General features: G+C 46.1%; 1 protein-coding gene across 2 annotated transcripts in view; it reads right to left on the minus strand.

The window, feature by feature from the left end:
• XYLT1 (xylosyltransferase 1) overlaps positions 1–25,654 on the minus strand; it is a 218,896-nt gene that overhangs the window by 9,908 nt on the left and 183,334 nt on the right. For both annotated transcript variants that reach the window (XM_064520332.1, XM_064520331.1), the window contains 5 exons: positions 24,167–24,383; positions 21,937–22,113; positions 17,191–17,453; positions 13,467–13,662; positions 5,913–6,246 (listed from right to left, as the gene is read on the minus strand). In XM_064520332.1, the coding sequence (XP_064376402.1) occupies positions 5,913–6,246; positions 13,467–13,662; positions 17,191–17,453; positions 21,937–22,113; positions 24,167–24,383 (1,187 nt within the window). The remainder of the gene's footprint in view (positions 1–5,912; positions 6,247–13,466; positions 13,663–17,190; positions 17,454–21,936; positions 22,114–24,166; positions 24,384–25,654) is intronic.

A 25,654-nucleotide genomic window follows, 5' to 3' on the forward strand; every position in this document is an offset into this window, starting at 1 on the left:
ACGCCAGCGCCCCGCTGCTTCGCCCCGCACCTCCACGCGACGGCGGTGCCCTGCCCCGGGCAGCGCGAAACGCCAGTGAAGACGGCCATTTACAGAAGGCAACGCTAATGGAAAAAACCCCACACTGCGTTTCAGCGTGTTAAGGGCTGCTCCTCTGGCGCAAGAAGGATCAGGAGCCCCCGACACAAGGCAGCAGCAGGGTCTGGCTGCCCCGCGGGGGGACCAGCGCCCCGGCAGCTCTCCGCACTCCCTGCAAAGGACTTGGGAAAAGCAGCAGCTGAACAGGGTCTTGAGGATCACAATTTTGGCATTATGATGTGCCTCAAATTCTGCCCGATTTTTACTCTTAGGATCTGGGCTAAAGTAATTTCTCCAGCGCTCGGAGGCAGCTGCAGAGCCAAAGGGAAGACGGGGCTGTCTGACTCCTTCCCGGCTCTGTGGGACACGCTGCAGGGCGAGCTGCTGGACACGGACACCGAGCTAGTATTTAGGGACTGACACTTCACTCCTTTCTGATGAAAAAATAATGAAGAATGTCAGGCCCTCCTCTATGAAATGTGTGTTTAGACTTTTTAAACTGTTCAGGTAGAGCAACCAATTCAAAATTAACGGGATGGCAGGCACTGAGCCAGACCTTTTGCCAGGAAATACATCCAAAAAGCCCTTTGCCTTCAGTGGAGGATGCAGGCTATGCATCAATGCAAAATATGCTCCATTGACTTTAAATTGCCTTTTTTTTTTTAAATGAGTTATTTTTGTCCCCCATTTTTGTTTGCTCTTCACTGCGGGAGGGCACTTCCCTTCTCAACTGACTTTTTTTACTATAACTTCTTTGGAGCAAAGACACAGCCTGTAGTCTGTTGCACAGCATTTTTGTGGGGGTTTGCTCAGTATTTTGCAGAAAAAGCAAATGATTTTAGACAGACAGTGGGCTAAGGAATGAAAAATGTGGTTACCTTGGTACACATTAAGGCGCTAGACTGGTGATTTTTTTTTAAAGCAATACTGAATGTACAGCTTTATTTCTCTACTTGAATTGTGTTGAAACCCTCTGGCAAGGAGGTAATTTTTTATTGGCATTTTGTTTGTTTTCTCTCACAGCAAACAAGACAGTGCTGCATTTGCTCATTGTGAAGCTAATCGACTCCTTGTCAACTGGATCTGAACTAAATTTCAAAGCAAATCCCTGTCTTTGGGGTTTTTCGCAGCGTGACGATTCCTGTGCAGCTCTACTCCTCTGCAGCCACGAACTTGCCTGCTGCTATTATTATGTTTATCAAGAACATGTCACGTAACCTCTAGGTGATTTAAAGGATTCACAGCAGTTCTGGCGCCGGCTGCCACCTACTTTATAATCCTTAAAGGTGCAATTACAATTGATTGAGCCACTGCAAATAACCAATGGCAAAACGAGGGTTTCCCAGTATATACTTCATTAGGATGATCCATAAATATGATAGGAGGAAGGCCCTGGGAATGCACGTGTGCGTGCTGGTATGTCTGCTAATGCCTTCGAGCCTTTGGGACAGGCCGCTGCAGCGGGAGGGCGCGCGGACTGGAGCAGCACCTGCGGGAACCAAGCCCCTGCTCGCCTTCCCTGCCCTTCTTATTCGAAGGAAGAAGTGTTTTATTTATTTATTCCTCTCCCCCCTTTTTTTTCCCCTTTTTTTTCCCCAATGTTTTTCCCAGTGTTCGGTATCAGCTTGAGCTCTGCCCACTGGCTCACACTGACCTATTTAGCTTTAATGAAACAGGTACTATATATTAAATGCCTGGCAACTCATTATCATCACTCCAGCTGGGAGACCACTGTGAAAACTTTGCCATGAACATAAACTCCAATTTAGAAACGAAATTGCCTTGGCTTTTGCTCTGCCCCTGGAGAACATCTGCGTGCCGGCGCCCGGCACGACGGTGCCGCAGGGAGCCGGGGGGGAAAGCGGGCGAGCGGCCGCAGAGCCAACCTCAGCCAAACGCCCGGCGTTTTCACCGCTACCGAAATCCACCCGGTAACTTGGGGTGGGCTGAGGACTGCTGCTCTCGCCACACGCGCGGGTACAAACCCTCCTTCGGCAGCCCTACGTTAAAAAAAAAACCCAACAGTAATCCCTGTGGGATTTTTTTCTGGCACAAATCTGAAACCCTAACGAACCCTCCCGGTTGCGTCTGACATGGCTTCGGCCACCCGGTCGCTGCTTCTGCCAGTGCCTGGTGCCCTGCAGGCCCCGGGCAGGGCAGGGAGCAGGGCAGGGAGCAGGGCAGGGAGCAGCGGTGCGGGGCTGGGAACCGGCTTTGGGAAGCCGCAGAAAGCAGCAGCGGCAAAAGGGACGACGGTGGCTAGGGCGGCTCGCGGCAGAAGGGCAGGGCGGTCCTGGTTCAACCCCCGGGGGTCCTGGTTCAACCCCGGGGGTCCTGGTTCAACCCTCGGGGGTCCTGGTTCAACCCCCGGGGTGCCCTGCTGGTCCCCAGCAGCCCCCATGGGCCGCTCGGCTCCGGCAAGCGCTGCCGCGGGGCTGGAAACTCAAACTCGCCACTGAGAGGAAGAAACCTGCACGTGTCCACGTGGGACGCGGGGGAGGAGGCGCCTCGTGGAGCAGATGAACCAGATTCTGCCGAATGAGTTACCTGGCAAATCCAGTTAACTTTCCTCCTCTCTTCCTCCTTCCCCAGCAGGACGGCACGCAGCGGCTCCGCGAGCCCGGGGGAAGCTGCTGAAGGCAAAACCGATCCGCGACAGAAGGGGAGAGGGCGGAAAGGGATCTGGGTGGCTGGAGGGGGAAGAGGACAACAAGAAGTACCTAAAATCAGGCTCTAGCCTTCCCCTGGGCTCGCGCTGGGAGCCTAGTTCACAAGGAAAACGCACCAAGGCTCCCGGTGCGCTCAGTAACTGCACTGCAAGAACGGGCTCTTAGAGCCCCGGTTTGGAAAACGGCAATGAATTTGTGCTTTTAGACCAATTTAAATCCTGTCAGTTACGCACATCTGGACATGCTGTCACAGGAAAACCTGTCCCTGATTTCCCTTTACGGTTTTACTCGCACAAACAGACTCTAGGCCAAAATAAATAAATAAGTGGGCACAGAAAATGAATATATTCGCTGCATACGCTGTTCTTATAAACTAAATGAAACATCTTTGCTCGTAGCTGTCCCAGAATTCATTTTTTTAATTTTAATTATGAATGTTGGGAGTCATGATACAGGAACGAGCATGTTTAGTTTTGATCATTCGAGAGAGGCACAGGTTGCTCTTTTCATGATGCTGGGAAGTAGAAAGCGAGCTTGCCCTGTTGCGCGCCGGGCTGCAGCTATACATTAACATTAGCTACCTAACGCTAACTCGGTAAGAGCTAGGAAATATTGAGATTTTGGAAGGTTCACGCTGTGAAGACACAAGAGCTTAGTAGCCGCTGTGCTGTTGCCAGATTCGTGCAAACACCTTTTAAAATGACACAAATCACGCACCCGGCCCCGGACAGGTTTCCAGGTGCGTAACTCTGCGCTGGCCCGTTCCTGCATCTGCAGGACACGGCACCGCGTAGGATCACCGCCAAGCAGATCTCACGCAAAGTGATACGAAATGCATGAATGACTGCATTCATTCAAAAAACTTCTGGAGTAGCTATTCATTTTCCAGGGCAATCTTTATGACGAGAACTTTAATTTTAGGGGAGAGGAGAGGAGAGAGGAGGATGGTGGGGAGAAAAAAATTTTCGAGATATCCCTAATAGAATATATTATCCTCTTCCACTGACAACTCCTGGCTAAGTCTGATGCGTGTTTTATTTTCAGTGTTAAGACAAGACAATAATACTATTCCTTGATTTTAGAAGATATTTGGCAGCCGTCATATTGTTTACAACGACACAGAAATTGTTCTTTTAGAAGCCCTAATTCTTCTGTCATACTCTCACAATGCCTTTATTTGGCATAGAAAAATATATTTAAAGTGGTGCCAATCCGACACAAGCTGGAAATCAAAGCTAGCTGACAATTTCCTGCATGGAGAACAGTAGTGCCACTGAGAGAAAAAATCTTAAAAATACCAAACAACAGAAATTTGCATTGTAAATGCTTATATAATTCTGATTAAAGCAGAGTGTCACTATCTGCCCCTGTAGTTAATTTTCTCCTTTACCTTCACGTCTCCGACATCTGGCGATTATACATCACATCATCAGTAGCAAAACACTCCTGAGGCGTTTTTCCTAGATAATACTGTTTCCAAGCTTTGTATCTCATTCCTATAGTAGATTGTGATTCCCGTATGAATGAATGAATAAGGCTCTTCAACAAAAAATATAAGCCTGAGCTTCTCCCAGGGAATCAATGGGGCATTTTTCTCTTTGCTACCTACGTGGCCATATGGAGTGACTCCGTAATTTCAGTGGAGTTACTCCGGGTTCAGAGCTCGGACCGGAGGGAGTTTTATCTCTGAGCTGCCAAGCGCGGACTCCCGGGTGCAGGCCAAGAAACCCTTCACTGCTCACAGGGCTCTTGTGTCACAGGTAAAAGGCTGCAAATTTTATCACAGGCTGGCAACGCACCACGTTTTCCATTTGATTTCCCCCTTAACTGTTAAGTTAGCCAAGAATATGGAATTCATTAATTTACAAAGGTGAGTCAATAATATCTGCATTTAGAAGTAAGTTGCCTCAAACTTTAAAAACGTATTCCCTCTACACATGGTGTTTCTTCCCCCTCCATCACTGTCTATCAGCTAATAACAGCAGCGGGTTGTCCGTGGTTTAGTTTCTGCTTAAGAAACGATGCCACCAAATGTTAGAAGGAGAAATCAGCGAGTGAGAAGCGTGCAGAAGGGAGCTCCCGCCGCGCGAGCCGAGGGCTGCGTTAGCTCCCAGCGGCTGGCTGGTGATGTTTGCGTTACAGAGGCAGCACATTATACTGGAAGGTACATGCCTGACTCAGTTTATTTGCTGCCTTGTCAGGAAGAAGAACTTCTGAAAACTTAATAGGCTCATTCATGTATCTAGCAACTTTAAGACGTCTAAAGTTATGAATATTAATATTAGACAGATGGAAGCACTTGAGCACGTAAGGAGAATGGTAAAGATATTCATAGCAACAGACTTGTTTTGATCTTACTGAATAAGAAAACAGGTGTGGCTACAAAATGTTCTCTCTTCCCATGGCCCAGCGTCCGCAGCACGTGCTGGAGAAGGGCCCCGTGAACGCCTGCTCCCGCGCGGAGCACTGCTGCGGGCCGGCACGCGCCGGCAGCCTCAGCGCGACCTCAGAGGGCTCGGTGCTACCGCAGCAGAGGAGCGAACGGCCTTCTGCTGAGAAAGGGAGCGTGGGTCTGCTCCTGTAATCCCCGGGATCCCTCGCATATACGTGTGCTTCGGCAACTCAACTGCTTGGCATGTACAAAGCAGGTTTTGGCAGGTATCAGGGAAAAGGACCTGATAAATACGTCAGCGTTATGGGCTCTGGCCTAGGGTAATTTTGACTAATTCAGCATTTTGTATATTAATGCTTTTATCGTTAAACACACAGACTTTGTCAAGATAAGAGTTTAAACCTCTGTACATCTCTCTGAGCAAATGTGAATGAAAAGCAGCAAAGAAAGAAAATGGTCCATTTTTCTTCTATTTTTGAATTATGGTTTTTATCATAACTGTTAGACTGCTGAGACTCTAAAGTTCTTTGGATCCTGAACCATGCATATTTTAAAGATACAAATAGCCTTTTGTTCAAAGTGCCTGTGTTTTACGGACTGGATGCAGACACTTTTGCTTGTCTTGGTACAACAACTTCTTCTGATTTAATGTCTAAAATATTCCTTTCTTTCTCCTTTTCCAATACAGTGCAACTCCATTTTTAACAGCAGCATTTACAGAGAATAAAGATATGATAACTATACTATCTCTGGAACCAAATAATAAAACATACCTTGTTTGATAGGCTGCCGATTAAAGAAGGTGAGAGGAGTAACGAGGAATTTGGTTTCAGCTACTTGTACCCAGTGGTGCAAAATTTTAATTGTCCAGACACCGGGTCGGAGGGGCAAATTCAGAGGTGGTTTGTAGTGAGTAAATTCTGCACTGGATTCAATAAGGATATCATACGTTGCGGCAATCACGTTGACAGGATCGACCCAAATGACAGTGACGGTGACGTTGGGGCCTTTTCCCCACTTCTGCATGCCCACCGGCTCGTCCGTCGGCCCCAGAAGTCCTCCGAAGTTCCGGAAAAGCCTCTCCTTGGCGTCCCATTCGGTGCCAATCTGAAATCAGAGATCACATTGCTACTAACATTTCTTCTGTAAGCATCCAAGACCCTTATGTCGAGTGAGGGCCCTCAAGATGCACAAATCGTATTTCTCTAATGACATGAGTTAAATGTACGTATAGAAGCTAATGGTAAAGTGACCTGAGATAATAATATATACACAAACGTGAGGCAACCTTGAACATAAGTCCTTTTTTTGTGTCCATTTGTCCACTTTTGATTAAGAGGAGGTTTTCTTTATAGGAGGAGTGACATAACAGGACACAGCAGCTCTCCTCTTCTTCCACGAGGAAGCAGTCAATACACAGCCAGGCCTAGTGACAGACTACATACAGAAAAAATACAACCCTCCCGGGTCACAAACACGTACAATACCTCTGACAGCCGGACCCGGCCGTAGAGGCCTACCCAGTTACTGCTAAAAGCAAGGAAGAGGCTTCTGCTGACTTTAGGAGAAGCACCGCCGATGCATGAGATGCTGTCTCCTCACACTCCCTGCCTGCCTGCCCCGAGTTATTTCTGATGAACTCGATTCTTACTGTCATAACAGTGACATCCTTTTTTATTTATTCACTAACTAACTGTAAAGCAGCTGATTCACAATCTAGTGTAAATATTTAATAGACCTTTCCTTTTCCTAGCAGCTTTCACACTTCAGCACTCCCTATATATATTTTAATGGTTCACCCATAACCCATGGGACGATACCAACTTACAAGCTGTTGCCATTAAACACTACTGAAAATAACCATGTGTAACCAGATGGCGTGGAAATATATGTAATAATTGGACTCTTTAGGCCAACTGAAAGACTTTTTACTATCCCAGTACTATACCTAACATGTATTTATGATGTTGACTGTTAACAAAACCAGTTCCTTCAATTCTCAAGAAGGCAATCTGGTGGACCACAGTACTGAAGGTTGCATATTTGCTTTTGGACAAAGTGCCCAACTTGCTTATCCCGTAAGGTCCTGTTTCCATGGCCTCAAATCAGAAGAGATCAACACCAAACACAAAAAGATTTGGACTGAAGAGCAGAAGAATCCTTTGGGTCCTTTTGGTAGAGAGACATCTGATGTTATTCCTTGGAGAGACATACAGATGTACTGACCAGGCTGGTACTGAAATCCCTCACAGTCCTTCAGGTCTTGTTTGTCCTTAATCTCCAAACAAACAACATAAATGATCTAATAGTTGATTTTGTTCCATATACAGAAACCATGGGATTCTCTCAAGTGGTCTCTGGAACCCCGTGCAGACACAGGCTGGATCCTCCTCTTTCAGCATATGTGGATAGCGAAGATTTCCCCAACACAGCACCGTTCTTGCCCCAACCTTCGCCTCACGTGTGCCATAGTCAGAACCTACTTTCCTGAAAGAGTAACAAACAGTCGTAGCTAATTTGCTTGAAAGGCTTTTCTTCTAGTTTTCATCTCACTTGATGAGAACAAGTGGCCCCAATCTAATGTCAAAATCCCACAAATCTGTAAAACATAATGATTACCTGATGTCTACAACCAGTGATATCTGTACTGGAAACTGTCCAATCTCCAGTCTTTTCTAAGCAGATCACTGTGGTTGGTAGATGAATCACACAGGGAGTGCAAGCAAAAAGCTACAAGGCCAACAGAATAAAAAACTAACATCCTAAATCCATCTGTCAGCATACAAATTTCTCCTACAGGACTATGACACTGCAGAATAAGAGACAAAATGAGCCCTCTACTACTTTGCAATCACCACAGCAGAATCACAGCTAGCAGAGGTATTTCACCTAGCACACCAGCTAATCAGCCTAGACAGCGTGGCCCAGATATCAGACGCAAGCACTGACTGCCCTGAAGAGTTGTCAACGTGTACTCCCCCGACAAGACCAACTGAATATGTATGGAACCAGGCTGTGAAAGAACACTTCCTGACCAGACCTTATTACCTACTCCACCAACCTTCACCAAGTGTGGCCATGTCACAGCTGTAGCTCAAGAGACCTGGAAATAATAAAGCCACAACATGTGAAACAAATCCACACTCTCACGGGTAAAAACCCCCAAAGGAACAGCTCTTTCCACCGCACTCAGTATCTTTTACTGCAGCATGTCTAAAGATCTCCTTGAAGAAAGTTCACTTTCATCCTCAAATATTAAATGTTCAGCCCTGACATCCAACTCTTGTCCTGTCTCTAGCCTCTGCTCCCTGGGAAATGATATCACATTCTCCATCCTCCAAGAGTACATGACACTGCTCAACAACCTTGTTGCACAAAGGATGTTGAGACATATTCACATGCACAAAAATTTATTACAAGTGCCTGTAGAAGAGTGAAAGTTACTTTTGGGGTAAAATAAAAACAGAGCGGGAGTGAGACAAAAGGGAAAAGGAATACCCTCCCCAGCGGCCAGCTGGGAAGAGCTGTGCTGGGTCCCCAGGTGAGCATCTTCCCCCAGGTATCCTCCCCAGTGCTGCCGCGTCCTTCCCCCATCCCGCAGTAACTATACACTGCTCATCAGGACCCGATCAAACCTCACCTGGTTGTTACTGGCTTCCCTAATGCAAAGGCCCTGTTACTGGCTTCCCTAAGGCAACCCAAAAGTTACCGCCAAAGGGCAGGGAAAGCAGGAGAGGAAGGGATGACTCTCCCGCTTGTGGCAATTGCTTCCCATGAAAACGCGCCATAACAACGCTGTCAGGGTGTGCAGGGCCATGAAAACAACAGGACAAAACCAACAAGGGAAAAATGCTGCCTCAGAGCCGGCACTGAGCAACACGAAGGCAAGGCATGCAGGCACCATGCAACGTCCCACCTGCCCCAGAACTGGGGTGCAGATCACGGCACGGCACCACCACGGCTCTTGGGGCTTCACATCTGGCCTCCTTTTGGCTGTTTTCACAGATAAATGCATGCAGGTTTTACCAAAACAGAGCACACCAGCCTGCCTCTCTGACAAAAATGGAAATACGTATCTGACCACCCCAGGTTTTTTGCCTGCTCATACAACAGTGACAAATTTTTATCACATTTAGAGAGCAGATTCAGCAGGAAACAATACTAACCAGTTCCCCTCAGTACCATTATGAGGACCCAGAGCAACTCTGCTGCCTGACGTATGCCAGTCACGCTCCGCTGGATGCCTTATTCTCCAGCGATGCAACCAGTGGTGCTGCAGAAGAATCAGGAGGCCTCTAAGAAATGTGCTCCTGGATGAGAAAGCTGGCTCAAACTGTGCAAGCAAGACACCAGCCAGTGCTGCCAGCAGTTTCTGAAGGAGGAGTAAGATTGTGCACTAAGCATGTTTACCATAAGCAAGAAAAACCTCAAGATGCTGTTTGAACCAGTAAACTTTGACTTTAAAATGTTGTGTTTAAACCTGCATTTAAAAATATTTTGTCACCTCTAGTATCATCTCCTCTTCTTGGACCAGCACATGGATGCAGTTCTCCTTGTATTCATCACCTTGAACTGAACACCTAAAATTCACTGTATCTGAAACTAATCACGGAGATGATGCCTGGCATGAGTATGGCCCACCTCCTCTATGACTTACAGGGTCATAAGCACATCAGACCCTGCTACAGGCTGCCCGTCCAGTCCCTGTAATTTTCAAAGCAATTAATGGCTCAAGGCCTGGCTAAATTGAAGACCATATTTCTGTCTATGAAAACTGAGCCTGTCTAAAGTAATGCAGATCACAAAGTTCATGAAAACGGGGGAAAAAAAACAATGTTATGTAGGGGTCTTGCTAACTAAGGATCTTCTAGAGACATCAGAGAAATTCGCACTGGAACAATTTTTAGGAAATATTGCAAGCCTGCTTCTTCAAGAAAGTCTTTCCACCATTAGAATGACACCTCACCAAAAGACCATCCCCTTTGTCAGGCAAAAATTTTATCCAAATCAATGAATCCAAAAACCTGCCCCAAACAGCAATGCTAGCCCTGAGGCAGAGGTGGAGCAGGGTGTTCATGCAACCAGCGGCTGCTGTTGATGCCAAAGGGGTGTGCTCAGACCCGAGTGATCGGCAGGGACAGAAACCCTGCACTGTAGATGAGGTCCGTAGTGCAAAAAATTGGTCAAATATATGTGACAGGAGCACACGTGCCATCTCATGGAAGACCACAGGTGCATTAGAGAAGGGAAAGGAAGGAAGCTGCACACATCTATTTACAAGATCAGTCCTTTATATCCAGCTCTGGCCTGGGTACAGACTTTCCTGTGCCGCACAGCTTACAGTACAAGCTGGTTTTGGAAGCACAGTTTAACGGGATTTTTATCTAACGCAGTATTTAGAGGTTTATGCATCTTCCCCTGAACTTTTCACAGCTGAGTTCCTGGTACTAAGATGTCTGATTTTACAGGCCAAGAGACACTACAGTCCAATAATGTTTTTCATAGCCCCTTAAAACATCTTAAGTAGGCTTTCACTTTCAAGTGGAATACACAAAGTATGGGAGGGAACCAAGCGGTAACGAATACCTGATATAATATGAAGGGATGTGGCACAGAAACTCACATTTTGCACATATTTTGGGCTTCAAGGGCAGGCAATGAGCATGGGTACACTTGGAAAGCTGCAACTCTCTCATTGGCTTAAAACTCCTGTTTTCTGTCTCTGTTCAGTCCCAAGATAAAATTTTCCCAAGATAAATTATGCCTTGATTATGGGTTTGTGTCTCATTGCTCACCACAAACAGGACCATTAGGTTCACACAATGCACACTAATTGCCTGCCACCTAGTTTATTTTATTCTCTGTGATGAATCACAAGTCTTAACAAGACCAGAAATGAACTTCATGTTCTACTGGTACAGTCGGAGCTGAGACTTTTAGTACTCTACAGCAAATCAATCTTCCGCCCTCCACGTAAAAATTATCACGAATCCAGAGTAGTAGTAGAAGGATACATAGTATGTGTAGTATTTACAAGCCAATTTTAGGAGGTGTGGGAGTTTCCCAGCAAAAAGGAGGGCAGAGGTTTCACCCTTGGAAATCTTCTCGCTTGGATTTCCTGTAATTTTATGTAACTGCCCAAGACTGAGTAAAAGGAGCCCCGTGCAACTGAAATGCGATCATTAACCCTGTTAGGTGGCGCAGCCGGCTTATTTTTTTTGACTTGCCTTTACACTGGTTCTGTGGCAAATCCGCTATCCAGGAAGGCAAGCTGGGGAAGCAAGGCGGGGAGCAGCAGCGGGCAGGGAGGGCTGGTTCCACCTGGGGAGATCCTGCTGTCTCTGCTGCAATTTTGGTTGTGCACCAGGGTCACAAACAAGCCCAAGGAGCACATTCAACGCAGCATATTTGTGCTCTTCCCGCTGGCCTCACTGGTGCGAGCTCAAAGAGGGAACAAAGCTCCCAGCTAAAAAAGGCCCTGTTCAGTTATAAATTACTGCCAGATCATGGGATGAAAGTTGTTGGAAAAGCAGCAGAGTAACATTTCTTGATTAACACAAATTCCAGGTTTCTTTTCTGGTGCACAACCTGTGAACATTGATATCCTTATCTTAGCTGGACTGCTGAATTTGTTTTACACTTCCTGGACTTTGAGAAAGACATGGCATTTTAACAAGCAGTGAGCAGATCAGGGGCCTACCAGCCTCACTGAAGCCGAAGAGGTCAATGCTGGATTTACACCAGGCTGAGAGAGGCAGAGGTGCCTGCTGGCCAAGGAAAGGCAGAAGTAAAATAAACACTTAAAAAATAACTAAATGATTGACTTTGCATCTCCTGGTCTTTTACAATATTAATCATCTAAGAAAGAAGAGGACAATTCAGGAGTGTAAGTGAGAAACAATAATGAAAGCAAGCAGATATCAAAACTCTTTTCACGCATTTCAAATGGAAGAAAACATTTCCCCAGCCTGACGAAAGCTCACCGCAGAACAACCCTGCCCATGCACCACGGCTTGCTTGTCAGGTGAGACGCGGGGTCCTCCCTGCAAGGCCCCACGCTCCACTGAGCAGTGGGCAAAGGCAGTAAAGAGACCACGAACACGCCAGTTGCTTCCCTCATCGGGGAGCTGATACCAGGCCCTGCTGCTCCAGGACACCTGGAGACCAGGCCCACGGTTGCTGCAGGGCTGACTTTGGGGGAAAAAGCATTGGTTCCAGTGCACCGGGATTGGGGGGACCTGGCGAGTGGCCAGTGAGGAATTTGGGGTCTCAGGTTTGTTTCTTCCCTAGGATTCAGATGAAGTCAGATGTATTCTTTCTAAACTTTTTATTCAAGTTCTAAAAAACTAAGATGAATATATTCATTTTTATCATGCGATTAGAAAAGCCTGCTACCTGCCCCATTGCTTGCAAAAGGAAGAGTCAGAGCAGGTATCAGGCAGAAAGCAGGATTAAAAGAACCAAATAAATAGCAGCATTGCTCCTACAAATTTCAAGAATTAAAGTCAGTATGACCATTTATCATCGCATGAAATGGCAAGTCTACCGTCAGACACATTGATAAACGAAACACACCTTCCATCCATCTCTTTAATGGCACATTAGTGTCATGGATTTGCCATGCACACCAAAACACTGAATCCTACCTAGGCCTTTCTTAATTGCCCAAGAAGATGGTAATTTATGGACTTGACCATAATGACTTGAACACATTTGTTCAATCAATTTTATGCCTTAATTGAAATTTGTGGCTTAATGAGAAAAATCATGGAATTAACTGCTCAGACAGTTATATCTTTAAAACAGAACATAGATGTCAGGTTCTATTAGTGGTCAACTTTCCTAATATATTTTAGGGGTACATTTTTTATACCGTATGTCAGATACTAAGACAAATTCCAAGAAGAAATAACAGGCTTTGTGGGAAATCTCAGCCACTGCTGTGATAATTTTCTCTTTGATGCTGCAACATCAATATTCTAGTCACATGTGGCACTGGTGCCTGACTATTGCTAAATTTATGTTTTTTCAGCGTGTTCTCAAGCAGAACGCTTACCATATCCCCATCCCCATCTGGAACTGCAAAAACATGGCATTTTTCAGCTCCCAGGACGCTCTCATACCTACAACTGACCTCAATCACAATTTTTTTTAAGTTACTGAGCCTCTTCTACAACTGTATTTCTTTTAATAAGGAGGCTGTGCATTAAACTAGAGAGCCGCTCTGACCTAAGAATTACATGGAAATACTATTTCCAAAGGCTGCTGAATTAGCATGCAAGCTCTCCAGTGGCTCATGACGCTAATGGGTGGCTAAGCACACTTACCTCGGAGAACTGCAGCCTTCCAAAATCACTCGGTGGACTCGCAATCTTGAAGACTTTCTTTGGCATCACCCACGTTTCCAAAGTTTCTAGCTTACTGACAGCCAGGTTAGTCGCATGGTATCTGATTAGGAAGCCTTGGAAACGGTCAGCAAGGAAGTAAAGGTGGACCGAAACTGGATGGCCCATGGGATAGTATCTGTAAAACAGCACAAGCATACGCTCATCACTTACACACAAAAGAGACATGAAATCTCCATTTACTTGGAGCTAATGGCTTAAGAAGGCTTTCACTCCAACTAGAAAATTCACCACTGTTACATTACGAGATTTCAAATGTGTTCATTACTCATTATCAAATATTCTTAGGCTGTTCTGATTACCCTGAAACATAGAAGCTGTTACCAAGAATATATGCTCATTCAGAAGCTATTTGCAGCTGTAAGCTCTTTAGGAGCTACCTCTGCGTGCCAGAAACCTCCAGTCCTTCACTACCTCCTCTGGGTAGGAAGACCTACCCAGAGATGTACACTGGCAGGTTGTAGCACTGTCTACTAGACTAAACGGTGTTCAAGAAATGTGTCAATTGCCCGAAGAAATGTGCTCAATACCCCGAATCAGGTGTTCTTCTCCTTTTCTCTGCCTTCAGAGAGGCCCTGGTAGGAGGCAGTGACTCACTGGCGCGCTGCCTGAGAGCTGCAGGCTGGGGACAGCAGAGGGTGCTCCAAGGCCGGGCAAGGCGCCCACGCCAAGCGGCGATGCCCAGCTCAGCTCAGCCCACCCAAATCTCCCTCTCCGATCCCCACGCTCACTGCCGAGGGCAATGCTCCGCAGGGACAACGGGCGGGTGGCAGAAACTGGGCCCACGTTTAATGAAATGAACTTCACACTCGTGAAAGACTTGGATTGCTCCTGCCATTTTTCACTCACAATTAAAAAACAATCCCAGTCAACCAAATAGGAAAAAAAAAAATCTAAACGGGAGATCTGGAAGCCCTTGGTTACAGTTTGGACATTAGAGACACTGTTGTCATGGATTCAAATGATTAAAAATTTAGGGCCAATTGTCTGTTGCAGCCTTAGAAAGATTTTTGTAATGATGCGTGTGTATACATATGGATATATAAATAAATAAATAAGATACTTGTGGCTCTGAAACTGAATAATTTGTTACTTTGCAGCACTGACATTAACTGTGGAACAAGTGTGTTTGTAATCCGTTTAAAATCACCTGGTATCACACCTTCCCAGGAAATCAAGTCAGCTAAGACTAGCTCCTCACCTTAGTTACTATAGCTCAAGACGCCAGCACTAAGAAGAGCTAACCAGCGATGACCTTCCATTTCCCGAAATCAGTAACACCTAAGAGGTACTCTCTAGGGCCTGCGAAATAAACCCAGCGGATGGGTACAAACAGGGCCAGCACTGATGGACCGGGCAAAAACACAGCAAAGCTATGCAGCCAACGCAAGCAACAGTCTAACTGCTGTTCTGAACACTAAGGCCTCCTGTTTTATGTGTGTGCAGCAGCAAATATTTACAATATCCTTGAAATAGTCTGAGTAAATTGTCTCTTGGCAGCAGCAAGAAAAAATGCCTAGAGATGGAGAGAAATAAATCAAAACTCAATCACACATTAATGCTGCTTCCACTGAAGATGCTGATGTGCCGTCCGATCCGGCGGCGGGGCGGTCGTCGCTTTCGGAGGCGGTGAGCTAGCCCTGGTCAGCAGAGCGGGCCAGGCAGCGTCTCCCACAGCCTCCCGGGCGGCTGCGGGTGGCCGCCTCCAGCGTGCTCGTGACCGTAAGCGGCAGCGGCTTTCCCCGCAGCCAGGGCAGCGCTGCGAACCCCGCGGCGGCGGCGACTGCAACAGCAGCGAGCTTCCCACTGCTCAGCCCTCGCAGCAGAGGGAATACCGTCGAGGTGCTCAGTTTAATATATTCCTTCTACTGCTGCTCGAGAGACGTGCAAAATTACGAGAGGGAAGGAAGAAGCGTACGCATGCGTACACCTACAAGGAGAACGGAGTATCAAGAGAGAACAGAGGCGAAACATAAACCTGCGGATTATCCATTTTCATACGATTTAATCCGGACACTGACTAGCAGTGTTTTGAGGGGGCTTAGCTAGGTGTGTAAACGAAGCCTTCACGCGATATCCCCATTTGCCGTTCCTCCCTGCGCTGTTTCACGAGGCTCCAGCCAGCAGAGGAGCCGTGTTTCATCCCGGAGACAGCTGCAATCGGTGGCGGGTGACACGGCTTCCCTATCCATAATCTGAGCAAGCCTGAAAAGCACCTTGAGCTCCTGGGGAATGAAAAGCGCCCCAGAAATGAAACTGATTATTGCTATAAATCATCATCAGCGCAGTGGCAAAAGGAATAAGCACAGAAGTAATTGTGAAGTTATTTTAGTACCAGTTATACATAGCTCCCGTCCTCTCCGCTGGCTTCACTCTACAGGACAAATGACCCAGGAATTCTTCAGGTCTGCATTTATTTCACAGAAGGGAATGTATCCTACTTGTGATTATTTATATCTAATTGTTATTGACCTTTTATTGCTTTGCACTGGTAACCTTTACTGGCAAAGCTGTAATAGGAGTCTGGATCACTTATTGGCACATCTTCTTAGGTGGGACATTGCTCAGCACTTCCATGGCTGAAGAAGAAGGTCACAACGCATCAGGTTCCTCTGGAGAGCACGAAAGGGGCAAATGCCATTCGTCAGAGCACAAGGAATGTCCTCAGCAGCTGCTGACTTAAGCTGCGTTTTCCGCAAGGATAAGAAAAGGCTGGGTACCAGGGATATATTCTGAAGCAGGAACTAGAGACTGCGAAGTAAGACTTTAAAAGATGAACCGTGTCTGCTTTGAAATGTAAACAGCTTCAAATGTGTTTGCAGGCAGCACACATCTACCACGAAGTAAGCCTCTTCTACGTCAATCTACCTCCAGGAGTTCTTCCTACAAATACTTTCTAGCCTGAGTCCTCCTTTCCTAGACTTACAGGTGAAAAAGGAAGCTAAAATATAGGGTTTCTTTTCCTAAGGACCTTTATTTACTATATATATATGTTTACCTGTACACACAGATTATTTATTTGATGTTAATGGATCCCACCTGCTGCAGCACTTCCAGCTGTAGCAAGCAAGCGAACCGAGCTCGCGCAGCCAGCTCTCTGTGCTCCATACGCGCACCCAGAGGAACAAACAAGCAAGGACGGTTAACCTGCCTGCGTTTACATTAATTCTGAAATCATGTCCTCTGTTTTTGGCACGCATAATAAAAGTGAACACGACCTCTGCTGAAACGACACTGAAGGTTTAGGAGCTGTGGGTATGATATACTCACTGAAATTAATAAAGAAAACGCAACAGCAGGGGCAGCGCTGCCCAACCGGAACGTGTCAGTCCTGATCAGGCTGTAGAGCAGCTCCTTAAAAGTGCAACAGCCAAGTCCCATAATGTCAACCCTGAATACCAACACCTTACTGCGGGCATAACCATTCGGGGAAACAGGTGCCTTCCCCTTGCAGCTGCCTGGCCCTGCGTGACTACATGCTCCAGCCAGCACAGCCAAGCAGGTGAATGTCCTTCAGTGCCTGGTACTTTGGCCCGTTTGCTCTGAAGCACCCAGACCTACCACCTTCCACGGAAACCCATGGGAATTGCTGACGCACCAACGAATCCTGCTTCCACATGTAAGAAGGAAGAAGATTCAGACTAACCGGCAGCTGTTGTCTCCAACGGTGTGAAATGAAGTCTCAGCTCTCCTCAGCCCCAAGCGCGAGAACGAGTGGTACATGGTCAGCGCCACATCGCTGAGGGTGTGGATGCCATCGGGCTCGTCGTACACGTTCTCCCAGTACGACCTGAGACCTGGCGTGCCAGAGGGGTAGTTGCCGTACAAATAATAGTCCAACTGGCCAATTATCTCTTGGTTCACCACAGCTTCAAATTTGCGGGCAAAGAACGTTGGCCTGGCAGTCTGCTGTGGTAACGCGAAAGAGAAAGAAACCAGAGTTAGTTCCTGTTTGCAGCCACAACTCTTTGTCCTAAGCACAGGGTTGGACTCAAACGGAATCTTCCCACAGGCAAAGATGACTTAACTGGCGAGCGTGGTGAGCTTCAGATAAAAACTACACAATTACTCAACACAAAGGTGGATGGTTCTGGTCTGCTGCAAAAATGGAGAGCCCTCCCCCGTTTGCAGGCCCCCCATGTGGAGGACAGGGAGGTCCTTGGCATCAGGCCCGTTCTTGCAGCTGTAAGACAAAAAGTGGCCTGCAGGGCCAGTAAGCCACTGGCCTAAGTATAGGCCAGGCGTGAGATCGGGAAGCAAGTTGTTTCAGGGTTAAACTGGAAAACAGGAGTCCTTGAAATCAGCCAAAACTTCATTATCAGTAATTTAATTTGAAGTTACCTCTGCTCTGAGCAGGTGCTTGAGCTAGAGACCTTCAGAGGTCCTTCCAAGCTCCGTTATTCTCTGATTCTGATCACCAAACACAGTAATTAAACACAGTAATTCAATACAAAAAGACACGAGTTTGCTTTCTGTCAAACATTCCTTAATGCTGTTCAGGCAGGGCCCACCCGCGTCCAGAGTCGGCATAAGGTCTCTTAAGAGATGACCAGTCCTATGGTCATGTCCTGTCCTGGGACAAGTTTCTCCCTTCCAGAACAAAGCCCGCTGCAGCGAGGAGTAAGCTGACAATTACCAGCGGGGATATAGGATAAGACCAGTGAAAAGGAGGAGCATGACAGATGTTTCCACAACTGTCAATAGGCTTCAAGTGCCTATTAACTACAAAGTCTATCAGTGGGCCACCTCAGTTTAGAGGAGGATATGCTGAGGTTTTAAGAGAAAATATTTCCACTGCATGAAACCCCAAATGAACCGGATGATTACAGGCTCCGTAACTCTTCTCAGCACATTGTCACTGGAAACAACCTTCTCCTCCTGAATTTTCAGGCAGCACTGCATTCAAACGAGGGGATAATGCTAAACCATTTTAGGGGATTAAAATGAAGGCAAGTAAGATTCTATGCCTGTTATTAACAGGTGGAATATGAAAACAAATCCAGTTAAAGAAAAATAGAAAGCTTAAGGGAAACCATGGGTTACACAGTTATCCCTCTAGTGATAGAAGAGGCTCCTTTGCTACTTACTTGGAAAAGGGACTTTAGAGCACTGCACATACATAGTTTATTGGTGTGAAAAGTCTTTTTGAAAGAGGAAAGCATTTAAGAAATTGCCATTTAAAATATTAGTAATCCAAAATTTCTCAGTGTCTCTCTTTTATGATTCACTTTATTCTTATTTGTTTAAGGTGAGATAGAATAAATAATAACTTCCACAACTGCATCATTGTGTCAATCAACTAAATGGCTCAAGTGGGTCAGTTATTTTGAAATAATGGCTCAGTTAACCCCTGAAGTCAACCTGGATTAGGTTAGGGTGTGCTTTTAAAACTTGATTAAAATTCTTGAATCACTTTACAGACTAGTCTCCATGCAAATACTCCAGCAGAGAAGTGACAGACTATTTAGAACAGAATAGCTATTCTGGATAATTCAATGTGTGAACATGTCTACAGTGAAAACAAAGCTGTAGAGAAGCTATTTAGACCGTGCTTAAGCTAGTAAATGAAGCAGGGTAGAGCCCATTCCCTGCTCCTGAGGGCAAGCAGCATGATGCATATGCATCCATATGGCTTGACTGTTCCCTATAGAAGAGGTGGTCTCAGCTATGCTGCCTACTGAACAACCCTGGCCCCTTCTCCTGAGCTGTGCTCGGGCATTGCTAGTTGGCATGGGTCAAAAATACGCCACAGAGCATGCTAACATTTACACAGCATGGATTACTGTGTGCCAGGGCTTAGCCCATGCCCTGGCCGTGCTCATTTTCTGGTATAAAGCCATCAAAATGGTCACCAGACCTCAGGACAAAACAGCGATGATTGCCACAACCACCCAGTCTCTGCATGCCGTCCGAGGCCAGGGCAAGGCTGTAGCACCAGGGCATGGTGGCTGGGGACAAGGGCGCAGGGGTGGACTGAGGCCAAGTCGCAGCTGCACGCTCCATGCGACTCAGCAGTCCCCAGACATCAGCAAGGAAGCCCCACACCTCCGTGTCTAGGACTCCATGAACCTGTCCCTGGGCACTACCAGCCCCCAGCGCAGGCCAGGTAATTGGCTTATGTCTATCACCTTCCTGAGAAGCTCAGTAAGGAACTTAGGAGGAGAGTCTATATGAAGTGGAAAAGAAATCCAGATTAGACATAATCATTTCTTTCAGGACTGGCTTCAGGAGCACTTATCCTCGGAGTCGGCAAAGGCGATGAACCAAAGCCACAAGAGATACTGCACAGTTTGGGTTCCTTCCCTGCTGTCCACTCTTTGCATATTTTCAGCAAGAAGCATTCTTTTGAAGCATCTCCCTCTTTTTATCTATTTATATTAGCACATGGATGCTGCTTTGGCCTTCTCAGAATGAACCCTCTAGACCAGACACTAAGCTAAGTCAGGAGAGCCTTCTCCAACCCTTCCCTCTCCCTGCGTTAGCAAACTCTGCTATCTGCCTCCTGGGGAAGAAATACAAATGTCTGGATACCAACAACATGAGAACAGCAGTGGTTTTCCCAAATGCCTCGTTGACAGGGAACAAGTAAAATAAAGAGAAAAATTCTGTGCAAGAAATCTAAGGCCGCTATTACGGTAGCAGATATATTTTCTTTTTCTCTACTTTGGCCAGTCCCTTTGTACCAACAGCCACCTCCTGCTGCCCTGCTCTGGCAGGCACTCCATGTGCAGGCGCGTTTGCGAAATCTCTCTAAAACATTGTGTTAGCGAGCAGGCTGTGCAGCACTAGCGGTTGAGCAGGGAGAAGAGCACCACGGGCATGGGGGCATGCAGCTTGGAAGGGTCAGAGCAGGACTTTAAGCAAGATTTTCAGCAGGTCCCTGTGAGGTGACGCACTTCACAATTTCTGTGAATTGTTTTTCAGGCCTTTGATACTCATCTCTCTGGGCAGTTCACAGCACAGATTTGGTGCTGCGAGGCATGAAGGGGATTTGGGAGAGGCACCTCCCTGGCTGAGGCCCTTGCAGCTTTCCCGCTCCGTGCTCAGCAGAACCTCACGTGTACCACCAGTTTACGTTAGCTTTTAAAATGCCTCTGTTTTGCCTTGTTCCTATTTGGGCATGAGTTTGAGGTGCTGACAAGTTCAAAAGTGCCACAGATCACGGAAAAACTCTCTGGAGGACGTTCCTGTCTGCGGGAGGGTGGCTCCTGCCGCGTGCTCTCGGACACCCGCCGCTGCAAGCCTCCCGGTGCGAGGTGCTTACTGCAGGGGCTCTTCATCGGGCACGTGTCAGAAACGGCCTTTTCAGCTATTCTAATTTTGAACTTTCCCTTGCTGCTCAGTTTACCTGGTAGTTTTCTGAAACGTGTTGTGGCTTCTTTTCCCAGCCCCAAGCAGGTTAGCCTCTGCAGACTTTCAGTAGCTTTTTAGGACTTCCCATTTATTCCGTGCTGGAGACTTTTCCGAGATTGGAGTTTGGGGAAGCAGAGGCTCTCTTAGATTATGTCTCATTTGCTCTTTTTGTGTCTGTGTCACTGACTTCAGCTGTGCCCGGTAGGCAGCACATTACAATAAAGAAAAGATCTCTGTTTTGGAGTAGTCATCATTTTTGTGCTGTAGGGTAACACATTCCCCGTCCCACACAAAGCCTGAACAAACATGCTTTATGCAGGGAACCCTGAGGAGCGGGAGGGGGGGAGTTGCAAATCTGGTGACCTCAAAACAAGCTGTTGTTCATTCTTAATAGAATAGGTCAGATACAATCTTGAGACCAAGTGTACCCTTGAACACAAGCATTTGCTCTCATGTCTGCCTGGAGGAAACTGTATCACAAAGGAACCAATTAAACTTTTTAAGGCAGTTCTGCCAAACTTGGGTGACCAAAACCTCATGACTCTGGCCCCCAAACCATGAGATAAACTTAAATATAATCATGTTTAAGAATATAATAATGAAAACTGTTTTGCCTTGTGCTATGTAAGCGTCTAGCAGGTACTCCAGTCACATTTTTTAGCCTTCTTTTAAATTATAAAGATGGAAATCACTGTTGTTTAACTATGAAAGCCAGTAGACTCCTGAAATCATGAAAGCATCTGAGCTGAAATTTTGAAAAAAAACCCCTTTGCAACAAATGCACAAGAGTAACGTTGGTACTGTGTGAGGTGCGGCAGGTTTCCACCCTTCCCAGCACAGCAGATCGACCACTGGGAAGCCTCCAAAGAGCTGCGTCGCGATCTTGCTACACAGCGGTAAGTCTCAAGGGCCAAAACACAGGAGATGAGACTTTTCCTTCTAAACTGCTGAAGCCATGCAGCTACACTGCTCTCCACACCCAGGAACAAGGGTGAAAAGCCTCCTTTGGGGATATCAGAGAAGGGAAAGCTTCAGTTACCTGGAATCTGTGGAAGTCTGCTGGTTTGAAATCGTTAGGCGAACAGCCACACCAGTCCACAATGTGCTTGTACTGACATTTGCAACCGAGTTTACGGTTCCAGTTCGTGATACGCAAATTGTTGTCCACCATGGAGTCACAGTAGGGGCTATTTTCCAGGACAGTGTGAAAGAAGGACTGCAAGAAAAAAAGACCAGATCAGTACATTCGGCTCTCCAGACTTCCATTTCCTCCTTCGGTGCAGCCTGCGGGCCTGAACTGAACTCGGGTGACTTATCTTCTTTCTGAAAAGAGAGGACTAACAACTTCTGTTGTTTTGCCACGTACGAAGGACATTCCACACATATGCATTCTATACAGCATGAAAAATTACAGCACACTATAGACACAGCCAAACAGTAATAACATACAGTTGAGGGCACGCTACAATAAGCTGGCACAGAATAATGACCAGCTTTGGACACTGGAGTGGAAAGGCACCAATGCCAGCAATTATTTTATTTTTATTTCAGCTGTATGAGCAATTCTAAGAAATTCCCATTATTTCTCTTCAGTACGTTACTCTCTGGTCCAGCAGATTCAGGGCTGTTTTCCCGGGCTACGTGTTGACGATAAATCTCAAATTGTTTCTCAAGGCAATTCTCAAGCCCCAGCCGCCACCCTGGCTACTATGAAAAATACAGTTTCAGAGGGCTCTCCTGTCGGTGTCTGTCTCCCGCGCTCTGAAACGCATTGCTAGCTGAATGGCCTCGCACTGAAATATACAGTTCACCCCAGGCGCCAGAAGGACATTCTGCCTCCTGCAATTACGTCTCAAATCATACGTCTCTATTTGCTGACTCAAGGCAGCAAGGAATTCCTATTGGGCTATCCTAATTATATCACCATAATTTCAGCTATTACATAAATCGTGGGTAATGGGGACTGATACAGCAGGTTAACAGGGCAGTGAAGGCAGGGTGATTTTAAGAAGCCAGACAAGTATCTTGCAAAGAAAACCTTGTCGAGAGAAGCAATGGAATATGATCAAACGCAGCTCTGTAAGAGAGGATTCTAAGAGCAGTGACTTCTTTTTAAAATCAGCTATAGTACAATCCATAAATAACTGGCATAACATTAGCAAGGCTGGCCCCCAAATAATCCCCCTACCCTTTTTAATGTTAAATGACAGCTCAGTGAATATGGATTTTATGCTTGAATTCTTTGGTTAAACCCATAAAGGCATCCATTCTCATTCAAGCGCGAGAAAAAAAAAACCCTACCCAATTACCCATTGCCCTGTGTCCTTTCATAATGATACAGAAATTTCTGCTAGATAATGGATGAAAAGGTTATCAGAGTTGAGAGACAAGGTGATTTTTAACAGAAATGGGATTAAAGCAAGATTATTCAACATGTGTGCGGAATAATAAACCCCTATCAAAAGATGACAACCGCTGTGCTCTGCTGCAAGCTAATAAGCCTAAATTTGCAAGACTGTTCTCATCGATCCCTCAAAATGTTCAGGGGCCACCAGTGAGGAGGGAAGTTATAGTTTTAAAGACAGTCATCAGGCCGGCTGCACGCTCCGTGCCCTGGGAGAAGAGCCGGGGGTGGCGGGGAGCCACGAACCTGCCGGGGCAGGAGCCCAGCAGCCTGCCAGCGCGCCCAGCCCCGTGCTCTGCTCCCCGGCAGCGCACCGGCCCCGGCAATGCTGCGTGCGAGAGGCAAACCCGGCCCGGTGCGTGCTCGCTGCCCGCATCGCATGCCGCGGGGGCAATTCCTGAATGGTGTGAACGCTTGGCGAGGATGCCGGCTAGCCGAGCTCCCAACGGAGCAACAAACCTTCTTTTGCAAATTTTTTATTTTTGAGTAGGGGGGTTGATAATAGGGAGGAAAGCTACTTAGGAAGACAATTCGCCATCTCTAATAGCCTTCAAAGTCTTTATGGAGGAATAATTTGCAAGCAAAGGGCAGCTGGATTTTTGGTTGCTCAGTAATACGTTAATGGGCTCAAAAGTATAAAACAAAGCTGCTCCTTGCAAAAAGGTCCCACAAACAAGCAAACCAACTAAGCAACAGCAAAAGCAGCTGTAACGCTAAAGGACTGACTTCTCATGAAGGTAACCAACAGCAGGATGATCTAAAGTGCACTGAAATCGGGGAAAAGCCCCTCTGACTTCAGTGATCTTTGGGATAAGCATAAAAGTTGCAGTTCTGAGAAAAGAGGGATTGCTTTGAATTCACGTACCTCAGCAGGAAGCAGAGTGTAAGAGTAAAACCGCTTCATCTTTGTTACCAGGTCGTCATTGGAAAAAGTGATGTACTCCACAAACTTCCTGTTCAGGAGAAACCAGTCGGATCCTCCGTCGACCGTGATTCCTTCGGGGATCCGCCGGTCCCCCAGACGCCACATGTGCGTATCGCATTCCAGGAAAAGCCGATCCAGCCCTTGTTTTCTAATAAATCTGAGGGAATACAAAAGCGGTCATTAAAAGTTAATCTGTATTTTGCTACCATCACTAGCTCGATAAATAAAGCAGCTGCTCTCCCAAACAAAAAGGGACAAAAAGGTCACTGTTTATATTTCTGTTCTATTCATAAATAATGTAGAGAGCTTTAATAAATGATTAATCAGTTATACACTCCAGTTTTAGGGGCAAAGATCAACAGATTTCTTTTAAACATCATTTACACCTTCTACTGACCTAAGACAAAACTATGCAAATTGCAGAGCTCAACTGGCATATTTGTAACACGCATTAACGCTTTACAAACCACTGCAGAAGAATCACAACAGGAACATGAGCTAAAAACAGTCTATGTAATAGACTTCTGCCTCTAAATAAATGCATGTTTTTGAAAAACAGCAAACTGTACATAAAATCAAAATGACCAATTTCCTCCTATGTTATTATTCCATGAATTTTTCTACTGGGGTATAGTTAATTAGGAAGAAGTACAATTGCTTTGCTCTTTGCTGTGGAATGAGTATATTTGCTCCATTTTCAAGTCTACAGGGAAAAATATTTTGTTTATTGCTGAACCATGGATAAAAAGAACTGTAGAACTGTAATGTTATGGAAATGAATTATTTGAGACCACTATAACACAAAAAAGGAGTTGGAAAATCCATCTGTATTTGAAAACACTTTGGACTGGATGCCCACAGGTGTTCTGGGACACAGGGTTTTATTTGTTAGCCCATTTTCAGAGCTTCCCCCCAGCAAGTGAAGCCTGGCAGTCGCGAATTGGCACACGCTCTCAGAAGGGGGCTGAATTCCACTGATAATGGCAAGTTGCTGCATTCAACACATCTGACACATTTTGAGGAGTAATAAATGTTAGCTAACCAGACCGTTTACAGTAACCAGCATCCACAGCTAATGGGCCACGACCACAGATCTCCCTGGCTTTAAGAACTGCAGATGAACTAGAGCTGCGTCACCTCTAGTGAAGAGGACAGTGTAAGATCTGGCCATAAATCTCACTTTCAACATCTAGAAATACAAGTCTTTTGCCCCACCATAGGCTAAATCTAAGGTTGAAGTTTCATTCTGGATCAATCTAAGAACTGAGACACAATTATGAAATGGCATACACAAATTTTCAAAGGCACCAAAAATGACTTCAGGGTCTATCTCTCACTGATAGCTATCTCTCTCCTCACAGTATGAGGAAAAAAGCTCCTCTGTTGATACAACAGTGAAGGGAACATGCAGATGAGAGTGGAGAAATT

This window comes from Dromaius novaehollandiae, chromosome 14, assembly GCF_036370855.1.
Source record: "Dromaius novaehollandiae isolate bDroNov1 chromosome 14, bDroNov1.hap1, whole genome shotgun sequence".
Taxonomy (NCBI): Eukaryota; Metazoa; Chordata; class Aves; order Casuariiformes; family Dromaiidae; genus Dromaius; species Dromaius novaehollandiae.